Below are 12,626 nucleotides of genomic sequence, written 5' to 3' on the forward strand. Positions count from 1 at the left end.
TAAGTGTCTCTATTTTCTTCATTTTTACTTTACTTTTATTACAGTAAAAATTATACAATCTTTTCTTAATCCTAAAGTAAAAATCTATAAATGTATTTCTGTCCATACCATTCTTTGAGCAACCCAGGTGTAATTCTGCATCAATAGGAAGAGGTTTCAGAGAGACCTCTAGGAAAGCTCATCATCAGGAAAATATTCTCCACACTAATCTCCAGCATGTTTGATTTTTATATTCTCAGATAATAGGTGAAATTTGAAATATATTACAACTACTTGCTTTGAAGTGCTTTTCAATTTAGATTACAGGAAGAGAAAGTGAGATTCCAGTTGAATTTGACAATCCAAATTCTTCTTAAACAAGGACAAGTAGAACTAGAAAATTTCCAGCTAGTGCTGGAGTATTCTGATGCAATTCTCATCAACAGGAACATAATTGAAGACTTGAATTCTGTGATTCGGGTAATTATACTTTTATTTTATTTTATTCCAGGTCTTGCTTTGTTACTCAGGCTAGAGTCTTGTGACACAATCATGGCTCACTGCAGCCTTAAGGCTGGGCTCAAGGCTGGGCTCAAGACCTCCTCCCACCTTCACCTCCAGAGTAGCTGGGAGTACAGGTTCACACCACTACACCTGGCTAATTGTTTTAAAATTAATTTTTTGTAAAAACAGTCTTAATATGTTGCCCAGGCTGTTCTCAAACTCCTGAGCTCAAGTGATCCTCCTGCTCTGGCCTCCCAAAGTGCTGGAATTACAGGTGTGAGCCACTGCACCTGGCCAATTATACTTTTCTAAAGACAAAACGTATTGCCTGCTGTATCAAATATTTTACATTATTCTCCCATTTTCATAAGTAATTTTAATTCAGTTAAGTCAGTGGTTTCCTCATTGTGGTTGCACATTAGAATCATTTGAAGAACTTTATAAATGTGCCTGGACCCCATCCCCAGGATGAGTATTTTTTAAAAGCTCCCTCCATAATTTTAAGGTTCAAGAAGGATCACAGAGCTAAATGTCCATTCTAGTATGCCATCATTTTGTTAGGCCCAGCCTACTCAGGCAAAGATAATCTTAGATAAGCTTGGTTAGTTGATTTCAGACCTTACTTCTTTTCTAATATTAACATTTAATGTTATTTCCCTATAAGCTTTAGGTATAATTGAGTCCTAAAAAAAAAAATTCCCTATAAGCTTTATCTGTATTCTACAAATTTTAATATTTTGTGTTTTAATTTTCTTTTCATTTAAATATTTTCTAATTTCTGTTGTGACTCCCTGTTTGATTCATGGGTTATTTAAAAGTGTGTTATTTAATTTCTAAATATTTGGGGATTTTGTGCTATTTGGGAATTAGATGATAACACTATTATACATTTTATTTTTACAAATGCTATAAACACAAAACATATTGCTATTATTTTGCTTTAGACAATTATCTTTTAGAATAATAAAATGTGAAAAGAGGTATTTTCTATTTACCTTAATTTTCACTATTTCAAAAGATCTTTATTTCATTGTTTAGATCCAAATTTCCATCTTGTATCATTTACCTTCTGCTTAAAGAACTTCCTTAAACTTAATTGAAGTACAAGCCTGCTAGTAATGAATTATCTTGGTTTTTCTTTATCTGAAGAAGTCTTTAATCACCTTCATTGTTGAAAGATATTTTGCTAGATTCACTGGATTGCCAGGTTCATTCATTTGTTCTCTCTCTTTTCATTTTAAAGATGTTCATTTTCTTCTGAACATCTATATAGTTTGTGATAAGGTTTCTGCTATATTTTTTATCTTTGTTCTTCTGAATTTAATGTGTCTGGCATTGAGATTTTTTATCTTTGGTTCCAACAGTTTGAACACGATGTGTCTAGGTGGGGGGTGGGCGGTGTGCACATGTGTGCGTGAGATTCTTGAGGTTCTCTGAGCTTCCTCAATCTGTGATTTGATATTTGTCATTATCTTTGGAAAATTCTCATTGATTATCTCTGAATATTTCTTCTGCCCTATTTGCTCTCTCTTTTTCTACTGGGATTCCAATTACACACTTGTCAGATTGTCTGATATTGTTCCACATCTCTTAGATATTCCATACTCATTTTTTTCACTCTTTGCTCTCTTTATGTTTCAGTTTGGGTAATTTCTGTTGCCCTATATTCAAGTTCATTCATTCTTTCTTATGCTGTGTCTAGTCTAATAAATGAGTCCATCAAAGGCAAAATATCTGTTATCATATTATTGTAGATAGATAGATAGATAGATAGATAGACTTACATTTAGTATTTGTTTAACTCTCATAGTTCCCATACCTCTGCTGAAATTCCCCCATTTGTTCATGCATGTTGTCTATCCTTTCCAAAAATTTTGTTTTAGAAAAGTTGTAAAGATAGTACACAGAATTCTCATATACCCCTTATCCAGTTTCTTATATTTTTATTGTTTTCCATCAGTATGGTACATTTGTCACAACTATTGAAGTAATATTGATACATTATTATTAACTAAAGCACAAACTTTATTCACTCTTCCTTAGTTTTTACTTAAGGTCATTTTTCTGTTCCAGGATCTCATCAGGATACATTTTATTTGGTTGCCATGTCTTTCCTTCTTTTTTTTTCTTTTCTTTTTAGACTGAGTTTTGCTCTTGTTGCCCAGGCTGGGGTGCAGTGACACAATCTCAGCTCACCGCAACGTCCGCCTCCCAGGTTCAAGTGATTCTCCTGCCTCAGCTTCCTGAGTAGCTGGGATTACAGGCATGCGCCACCACGCCCAGCTAATTTTGTATTTTTAGTAGAGGCGGGGTTTCTCCATATTGGTCAGGCTGGTCTTGAACTCCCAACCTCAGGTGATCCACCCGCCTCGGCCTCTCAAAGTGTTGGGATTACAGGCATGAGCCACCACGCCCAGCCAATTGTCATTTCTTTCTAGATAGTGACAGTTTCTCAGTTTTGTCTTGTTTTTGATGACCTTGACAGTTTATTGTAGAGTAATAGTCAGTTATTTTGTAGAATGTGCCTCAACTGTGGTTTCTCTGATGTATTTATCACTATTCGCCTGGAGTATGGAGAAAGAGACCGCAGAGGTAAAATACCCTCTCAGCACATGATTTCAAGGATACTTGCTATCAACATGTCATCACTGTTTATTGAATCTTGACCACCTGAATTGAGGTAGTGTTTGTCAGGCTTCGTTACTATAAAGTTACTTTTTCTCCACTGTTCCATGCTGTACTCTTTATAAGGAAATTAGTCAATTATTTTACATTTCCCATATGATAGTTCTAACACCTGTCATCTCTGATCTAGGTGTGTTGATTGCTTTGTAACTTAGTTTTTTAGATATATTTTTATTATGGTATAATACACATCACATAAAATGTACTGTTGTAACCATTTAAAGTGTGCAAGTCAGTGGCAATTAGTACATCACAAAGCTGTGCAGCTAGTAGTTCTATCTAGTTCCAGAACATTTTTGTTTTGTTTTTTGTTTTTTGAGACAGGGTCTGGCTCTGTCATCTGGGCTGGAGTGCCGGAGCATGATCTCAGCTCACTGCAACCTCCGCCTCCCAGACTGAAGCCATTCTCCCACCTCAGTAGCTGGAATTACAGGCATGTGCCACCACACCTGGTTAATTTTTATATTTTTTTGGTAGAGATGGGGTTTTACCATATTGTTCAAGCTGGTCTCAAACTCCTGGGCTCAAGCAATCCTCCTGCCTTAGCCTCGCAAAGTGCTGGAATTACAGGAGTGAGGCACCCCACCTGGTCTCAGAATATTTATTATCATCCTAAAAAGAAACCCCACACCCACGAAGCAATTATTCCCATTCACCTCTTCCTTCAGCCCCTGGACACCACTAATCTACATCGTCTCTATGGATTTACCTATTCTTAGTATTTTGTATGAATGGAATCATACAATATGTGGCCTTTGTTTTCTGGTTTCTTTCACTTATCATGTTTTTAAGATTTAACCACGTTGTAGCATGTATCAGTCTTCATTCTTCTTTTATGACCAAATCATATTTCATTTTATGGATATACATTTTGTTTATCCATTCATCAGCTGGTGAATATTTGGGCTGTTTCCACCTTTTGGCTATTGTGGTGCTTATAACTGTTCATGTACAAGTTTTTGAAAACCTGTTTTCAGTTCTCTGGGGATATATACCTAGAAGTGGAATTGCTGGATCGTATGGTCATTGCATGTTTAACTGATTGAGGCACTGCAAACTGTTTTCCACAGTAGCTGCACCATTTCATATTTCCACCAGCAAGGCATGTGGGTTTCACTTTCTCTGCATCCCTATCAAAACTTGTTATTTTCTCTCTTTTTTGTTCCTTGCTTGCTTGCTTTTTAATTACAGCCATCTTAGTGGGTTTATTCTTGATGTAAATTTCTCTAATGACTAGTGACATTGAGCATCTTTTCATATGCTTGTTGACCACTTGTATATCTTTGGACAAATGTCTACTGAAGTCTTTTGCCCATTTTTAAATTGGGTTTTGTTGTTGAGTTATAAGAGTTTTTTATATGTTCTGGATATTAAACCCTTATATAATTTGCAAATATTTTATCCCCTTCTATGGATTGTCTCATGTTTTTGGTGTTAAATCTAAGAATCAGGCTGTGTGCAGTGGCTCATGCCTGTAATCCTAGCACTTTGGGAGGCTGAGGCAGGTGGATCACCTGAGGTCAGGAGTTCAAGACCAGCCTGGCCAAGATGTGAAACCCTATCTCTACTAAAAATACAAAAATTAGCCGGGCATGGTGGCAGACACCTGTAATCCCAGCTACTCAGGAGACTGAGGCAGGAGAATCGCTTGAACCCAGGAGGCAGAGGTTGCAGTGAGGCGAGATGGCACCACTGCACTCCAGCCTGGGTGACAGAGTAAGACTGTGTCTCAAAAAATAAAATAAAATAAATAAATATCTAAGAATCAAATCTGAAGGCATGAAGATTTATCCCTGTTTTCTTTTCTTTTCTTTTCTTTTCTGTTCTGTTCTGTTCTGTTCTTTTCTTTTCTTTTTTGAGACAGAGTCTCGCTCTATCTCCCAGGCTGGAGTGCAGTGTCATAATCTTGGCTGACTGCAACCTCCACATCCCAGGTTCAAGCAATTCTCCTGTCTCAGCCTCCCGAGTAGCTAGGATTTATAGGCGCCCACCACCACTCCCAGCTAATTTTTGTNAAATAAATATCTAAGAATCAAATCTGAAGGCATGAAGATTTATCCCTGTTTTCTTTTCTTTTCTTTTCTTTTCTGTTCTGTTCTGTTCTGTTCTTTTCTTTTCTTTTTTGAGACAGAGTCTCGCTCTATCTCCCAGGCTGGAGTGCAGTGTCATAATCTTGGCTGACTGCAACCTCCACATCCCAGGTTCAAGCAATTCTCCTGTCTCAGCCTCCCGAGTAGCTAGGATTTATAGGCGCCCACCACCACTCCCAGCTAATTTTTGTATTTTTGGTAAAGACAGGGTTTCACTTTGTTGGCCAGGCTGGTCTCAAACGCCTGACCTCAGGTGATCTGCCTGCCTCAGCCTCCCAAAGTGCTAGGATTACAGGCATCAGCCACTGTGCCTGGCCTCAGTCCCCGTTTTCTTCTTTGAAGTAGGGAAATGTTAGCCATCCAACTTTTTGTGTTCAGTATTGTTTTGGCTATTCATGATCCTTTGCAGCTTCATATGAATTTGAGGATCAGAGTTTTCCATTTGAAAAAAAAAAATAAGCCATTGAAATTTTGGCAGTGATTGCATTAAATCTATAGATTCCTTTGAGGAGTACTGTCTTAAGTCTTTTGATCCAAGAACATGGGATGACTTTCCATTTATTTAATCTTTATATTCTTACAGCAATATTTTGTAGGTTTCTTTGTACACATACTTTTTAGATTAACTTTATTTCTAGGTTTTTTCTTTTTGATATTATTGTAAATGGAATTGATTTATTCTTTTCCACATTTTCAGTGGTGATGTATAAAATACAATTGATTTTTGCATGTTGATCTTATACTCTGCAACTTTGCCGAATTTATTTATTATCTCTAGTAGGGTTTTTGGATTCTATATGACTTTCTCTCTATATTTAGATTCATTAATCTGTGAATAGAAATTGTTTTACATCTTTTCAGTTTGGGTGCCTTTTAGTTCTTCTTCTTGCCTAATTGCCATGACTAGAATTTTTATTACAGTGTTGAATCAAAGTGACAAAAAGTGGGACATCCTTGTCTTGTTCCTGATCCTAGTTGGAAAGCTTTCAGTCTTTTATCATTGAGTATGAAGTTATGATGGGTTTTCTGTAAATTCCCATTACCATGTTGAGGAAGTTCCCCTTTATTCCAAGTCTGTTGCATATATTTTGTTTTTTATCATTAAATGGTGCTGGATTTTGTCAATTTTTTTTTCTACATCAATTGACATGATCATGTGGGTTTTTAAATTTGTTCTATTAATGAGGTATATTATATTGTTTGATTATGCAGACTACTCTTGCAATCCTAGGATAAATGACACTTGATCATAGTTATAATCCTTTCAATGTGCTGCTGGAATCAGTTTGCTAGTATTTTATTGAATGTTTTTGTTTTTGTGTATGTGTTCATAAGGGATATTGGTCTATAATTTTCTTGTGATGTCTTTCTCTGGCTTTGGTATCAAGGTACTACTGGCCTCATATAATGTATTAGAAAGTGTTCCCTCCTCTCCTATTTTTTGGAAGTGTTTGAGTAGTATTGGTGTAATTTTTCTTTAAATGTTTGATAGAATTCATCAGTCTTCTGGTCCTGGGCTTTTCTTTTTTGGGAGGTTTTTGATAACTGATTCAATTATTTACTTGTTTTAGGTCTGTTAAAATTTTCTGTTACTTATCGAATCAGTTTTTATAGTTTGTGTGTTTCTAGGAATTTTCCATTTCATCTATGTTATCTAATTTGTTGGTGTAGAATTTTCATAGTATTATAATCCTTTTAATTTCTGTAATATTGGTAGTAATATTCTTGATTTCATTTCTTATTTTAGCAATTTGAGCCTTTTTTTTTTTCTTAGTCAGTCTAGCTAAAGGTTTGTCAATTTTGCTGATTTCTTAAAAGAACCAACTTTTGGTTTCATCATTGACTATTGTTTTTCTATTTTCTTTCTTCCTTTTTTTTTAGACAGGAAGTGCCACTGCACTTCCTCTGTCACCCAGGCTGGGGTGCAGTGGCATGAACACGGCTCATTGCAGCCTTGACCTTCTGGGCTCAAGTGATCCTCCTGTCTCAGCCTCCTGAGTAGCTGGGACCACTGGCGTGCACCACTATTCCAGGCTAACTTTTTGATTTTCCATAGAGTTGAGGTCTCGCTCTGTTGCCTAGGCTGGTCTCAAACTCATGAGCTCAAGCATTCCTCCTGCCTCAACCTCCCAAGGTAGTGGGATTACAGGCATAAGACACCTCACCCAGCATCAGGTGGGAGGACAATGAGTAGGAATACAAATGCATACAGGTTGGTAGATTGGGTGACGGCAAAAAAATGTTCCTGCCTAATTGTTGACATATAAAGTAAATTGGCTCTGCTATTTAAATGTATCTTATAATCCCTTCTGTTTAATGAGTATCATACTTTAGTGATCAGATTTTGCCCAAGAAGCCATTTTTTAATGTCTGTTTTTGTGTGTATGTGTGTGTGTGTGTGTGCCAGAGTCTCGCTCTGTCACCCAGGCTGGAGTGCAGTCTCTGCTCACTGCAAGCTCCGCCTCCCGGGTGCAAGCCATTCTCCTGCCTCAGCCTCCCCAGTAGCTGGGACTACAGGCACCCACTACCATGCCCAGCTAATTTTTTTTGCGTTTTTAGTAGAGACGGGGTTTCACAGTGTTCGCCAGGATGGTCTCGATCTCCTGACCTCATGATCCTCCCGCCTCGGCCTCCCAAAGTGCTGGGATTACAGGCGTGAGCCACCGCGCCTGGCCTTAATGTCTGTTTCTTAAAAAGAAGATGGAATTATCTCTGTGATCCAAGTGTTTTCTAAAAATAGCATTCAGCCTCAAATATTCTATGTTCTATATGCAGAATCATATTATATGGATATCTAATGTACTTTTTTAAAGACTCAAGGACAAAAGAAAATTGCTAGCATGATGGAAAGTAAAGATGTACACAAAAGAATACTTCAGATTGAGTGGGAACATAAGAAAATGGAGATGGAAAGGGAAGATCTAAATCAGAAGGCTTGGGATATTCAGATGCTATTTTTTTCAAGAGATCGCCAAAAGGTAAATTCTCCCTAGCCCCCTACATAGTTTTAATTTTGTTCATTAATGTATTTATTCATTTAACCAGTATTTAATAAGAAGCCTCTGTGATATCAAGCATATTCTAAGCCAGGAGTGTTTCAAAATATATCTGTGAGTTATTTTTCTTCCAATAGTTTACATTTGCAGCCTCCAGTTCCTCATGACCCATTTAGTAGAATCATTCTACTCAGAGCTCACTAAGGATTTCCTGTCAAACCCAGTGGTCCTTCAATTCTCTGTAGCATTTAACCATCTTAATTTCCCATTCCTTTGACTTTCATCACCCCAAATTAATGTTTCTTCCAACATGTCATACCACTCTGCCTCTTTTGCTGGATTCTCTTTTGCCTCTTAACACTTCAATGTAGCCATTCTTCAAGATTTTGCCCTTAGCTATGTTTGTGTTTCTTTCCATACCTCTCCCTGAGTGATGTCCTCTGTTTTTCTAACTTCAATGATCACTTCTACAAACTAATGCAAGTTCTGTGGATTCCAAGCCATGCCCCATTTCTACATTTTTCACCTCTCAGCAGCTCTTCTTAGTTTGTCTTTTTCGTACTTCTCAAATCTACTTTTCAAGGTCTAGTTTAAATACCACCTTCTCCTTCATAAAACCTGTCTTGATTTCCCAAGCCTGGAGAAATTCCATCTCATTACAAACCACCTTTGAATTAGCATGACACTCTACATGTCTTCTGACAACCAATCATATCTATGTGATCATCTTCCCATGAAGACTAGGACATATTATTTATCTTTGTATCTCCCTCAGTGTCTTTAACTAGGACTTTGTTATGTGGGACTCAAGTGGAACACTTAAATGTTTGGTGAGTTGAATAAATGAATGAATGAATGAGAAAATAAAGTAGGCATTTGTAATTTGTGCTTTGATGTAATAATTAGTGTACATGAATATATTGATGGCTAAATACAAGGAAATATTATGGCGCAAAAGTCTAATCAATCTTTTTTTTTTTTTTTGAGATGGAGTTTTGCTCATTTTGCCCAGGCGGAGTGCAATGATGTGATCTCTGCTCACTGCAACCTCCACCTCCTGGGTTCAAGCAATTCTCCTGCCTCACCCTCCTGAGCAGCTGGGATTACAGGCATGTGCCACCACGCTGGCTAATTTTTTGTATTTTTTAGCAGAGACGAGGTTTTACCATGTTAGTCAGGCTGGTCTTGAACTCCTGACCTCAGGTGATCCACCTGCCTCAGCCTCCCAAAGTGCTGGGATTACAAGCATATGCCATCACACTCAGCCAAGCCAAATCAATCTTAACTTACATAGATATTTGTTATGAAAAACAGTAACTTTCAAAACTAAAACCATCTTTATAAAGTTATCTATTGAGAGAGAGAAAAATATGCTTACCTGTTTTTTTTTTAATCTCAAAGTACCTAAATGAACCAAACTATGAGGCTCTGATTAGTATTCAGATTGGAATAATGGAACAAACCATTGCTGTTTTAGATAAGGTAAGTCTCAAAGACATTGGTTATTATATCCTAACAGTTGTAAATCATTTGAGCAAAGTAATAGTGTTTCAAATCATGAATTTACCTAGACCTTAATAAAATCTTGGTTATTTACTGGTATTCATGAGGTAATTAGAAGTTGCTAAGTAGTGTCTTTGCAACCGTAACCAATGAAATAAAATTAAGCACTTCCTTTAATATTAGAATTAACCCCTGGGGACATATCTGAGTATAAGTGGATTTTCTATTTCACATTAGGTTAGGATTTATGTAATAGGAGTGTTGGTAGTCTTTCCTTGGCATTGGAAAGGTTTTATTTAATCATGACTGAATAAAAATGGTCAGTTTTTATTATGTAGTATACATTAGAAACAAAGCAATCTCAAGCTTTTAAAATATTCTCTCAGTTTAAGAATATACAAATTTTTTTTTCTAAAATTTGTTATTAACATACCATTCTACCTTTCAACAAATAACTCGAGTGCCTACTATGCCAGGCACTACAGATATGGTGGTAAGATGTTATCTTAATTATGATAATGTATTTAAAATATAAGAATAATGTCTTTATAGGATAAATCACATTTTTCAAAATTAATTTTGTTGGGGTATCATGGGAACAAAATTTCAGACCCACAAAAGAATGTGGAAAACTGCAAGAAACTACTCAAAAAACTTGGAAAGTTCAGCAATCAAAAAGATATAGCAAATTACACCCTAAGCTGCAGTCTACGAGAAGAGTTGGTAGCTGTCTCAGAGAGAAAAGACATCTGTAATGCAATGGGTAAGCATGTTTTTTTTTTCTTTAACCAACTGTAGGTTTCTTTAAAAGTAATCAGTAATCCTAAAATGTATACAATAGTTAAAAAGCTACCAGCATTTCTTTAAAAATAGATCGTTTAGGCCGGGCGCGGTGGCTCAAGCCTGTAATCCCAGCACTTTGGGAGGCCGAGACAGGCGGATCACGAGGTCAGGAGATCGAGACCATCCTGGCTAACACGGTGAAACCCCGTCTGTACTAAAAAATACAAAAAATTAGCCGGGCGAGGTGGTGGGCGCCTGTAGTCCCAGCTACTCGGGAGGCTGAGGCAGGAGAATGGCGTAAACCCGGGAGGCGGAGCTTGCAGTGAGCTGAGATCCGGCCACTGCACTCCAGCCTGGGCGACAGAGCGAGACTCCATCTCAAAATAAAATAAAATAAAATAAAATAGATCGTTTAAAATAATTTCAACTTTTATTTTAGATTCAGGGAGTACATGTACAAGTTTGTTACTTGGGTATATTGTGTGATGCTGAGGTTTGGGGTATGGAATGATTCTGTCACACAGGTATTGAGCATAGTACCCAATACTTTTCAGCCCTTCCTCCCTCCCTGCCTCCTCCCTCTAGTAGTCCCCAGTGTTTTCCTTTTCCTTTTTTTTTTGAGACAGGGTGTCCCTCTGTTGCCCAAGCTGGAGTGCAGTGGCATGATCTCAGCTCAATGCAACCTCCACCTCCCGGGCTCAAGTGATCCTCCCACCTCAGCCCCTCAAGTGCCTGGGACCACAGGCAGGAACCACCACACCCGGATAATTTTGTATTTTTTGTAGAGAGTAGGTTTTGCCATGTTGGCCAGGCTGGCCTTGAACTCCTGAGCTCAAGTGATCTGCCCACCTCAGCTAACCAAAGTGCGGGGATTACAGACATGAGCCAGCATACCTGGCCTCCAAGTATTTCCTGTTGCCATCTTTATGTCCATGAGTATCCACTGTTTAGCTCCCATTTATAAGTGAGAACATGTGGTATTTGGTTTTCTGTTCCTGTGCTAATTTGCTTAGGATAATGGCCTCCAGCTACATCTATGTTGCTGCAAAGGACATTATTTCATTCTTTTTTTTTTATGGCCATGTAGTGTCCCATGGCATATATGTACCACATTTGCTTTTCCAGTCCACTGTTGATGGGGCACCTAGGGTGACTCCATGCCTTTGCTATTGTGATAGTGCTGCAATAAACATACAAGTGCATATGCCTTTTGCTACCAGCCTTTCTTCCACGTTTGATTCTGAGTGCTGCTTCTGTATTTGAAAGTATTGATAAATAATCTAATTCCTTTCTTCTTCATTTTGGGATAGGGTCTAAATTGACTTGTGAAAAGATTGTCAAAGAACGGTATGAAAACATGATGCAACAGCAGAAGTTAACACATATTTCAAAACAACAAGCTGAACAGATTTCAATACTACAGACTGAAGTTGAAAGATTAAGGATGAAAACGTTTCCTGCTCTTGTTCAAATGTAAAACGCTGGCAAGAAAACACAAGGCCAAATCAATCATTTAAAAAATCATTTCATTTGGGTAAAATGATTTCCTTTTCTTTCTTACTGGGAAATTGAATTAGCATGTCCTCTTAGTTGCATGTTTCAGATAAAAAATTGTTTAATTTTAGCCTAAATTGTATACAGATTTTGTCCTGCATGAATAAATGTGTAAAATACCGTGATTGCTGTTTTATTCAAGAGTAAACAACACTTGAAGTCAGAAAGTATTCAATATCTATTTTACTCATTTAATCTGAGTCAGATCAAAGATATTTTCATAGTTATGGTATAGAAAGTCTTAAAAGAAATTCTTTGCCAAACATTTCTAATTTTATAAAACTGTCAGAAAAGTTTTGAGATTATAATTTTTATCTTTATACTCTTCTGTTTCTCATTTTCTTCAGTAAGCATTTCTTTCATAATCAGAAAAAAATTACGAAAATATTTAGATTATTCCCTGCTTCACCAATGAGAACAAGATAAATTGTTAACTTTTTCCAAGCCTTGTATCATTTGTAAATTACAACATATTTTGGCCAGGTGCGGTGGCTCACGCCTGTAATCCCAGCATTTTGGGAGGCTAAGGCAG

The 12,626-nt window shown here is 37.2% G+C and overlaps 1 protein-coding gene across 3 annotated transcripts in view; it reads left to right on the plus strand.

Moving 5' to 3' along the window:
- The window catches only part of CFAP43 (cilia and flagella associated protein 43), a 116,130-nt gene extending 103,866 nt beyond the window's left edge, over window positions 1-12,264 (plus strand). For 2 of the 3 annotated variants that reach the window (XM_017851745.1, XM_017851743.1), the window contains 5 exons: window positions 300-459; window positions 8,072-8,236; window positions 9,656-9,736; window positions 10,368-10,520; window positions 11,851-12,219. In XM_017851745.1, coding sequence (XP_017707234.1) covers window positions 300-459; window positions 8,072-8,236; window positions 9,656-9,736; window positions 10,368-10,442 — 481 coding nt within the window. In that variant the 3' untranslated portion in view covers window positions 10,443-10,520; window positions 11,851-12,219. Of the gene's footprint in view, window positions 1-299; window positions 460-8,071; window positions 8,237-9,655; window positions 9,737-10,367; window positions 10,521-11,850 lie in introns of all 3 variants that reach the window. The other variant, XM_017851744.1, reaches the window with a different exon arrangement.
- The last annotated feature ends 362 nt before the right edge of the window (window positions 12,265-12,626 follow it).

Source organism: Rhinopithecus bieti, unplaced genomic scaffold (genome assembly GCF_001698545.2).
Source record: "Rhinopithecus bieti isolate Rb0 unplaced genomic scaffold, ASM169854v2 scaffold_31787, whole genome shotgun sequence".
Taxonomy (NCBI): domain Eukaryota; kingdom Metazoa; phylum Chordata; class Mammalia; order Primates; family Cercopithecidae; genus Rhinopithecus; species Rhinopithecus bieti.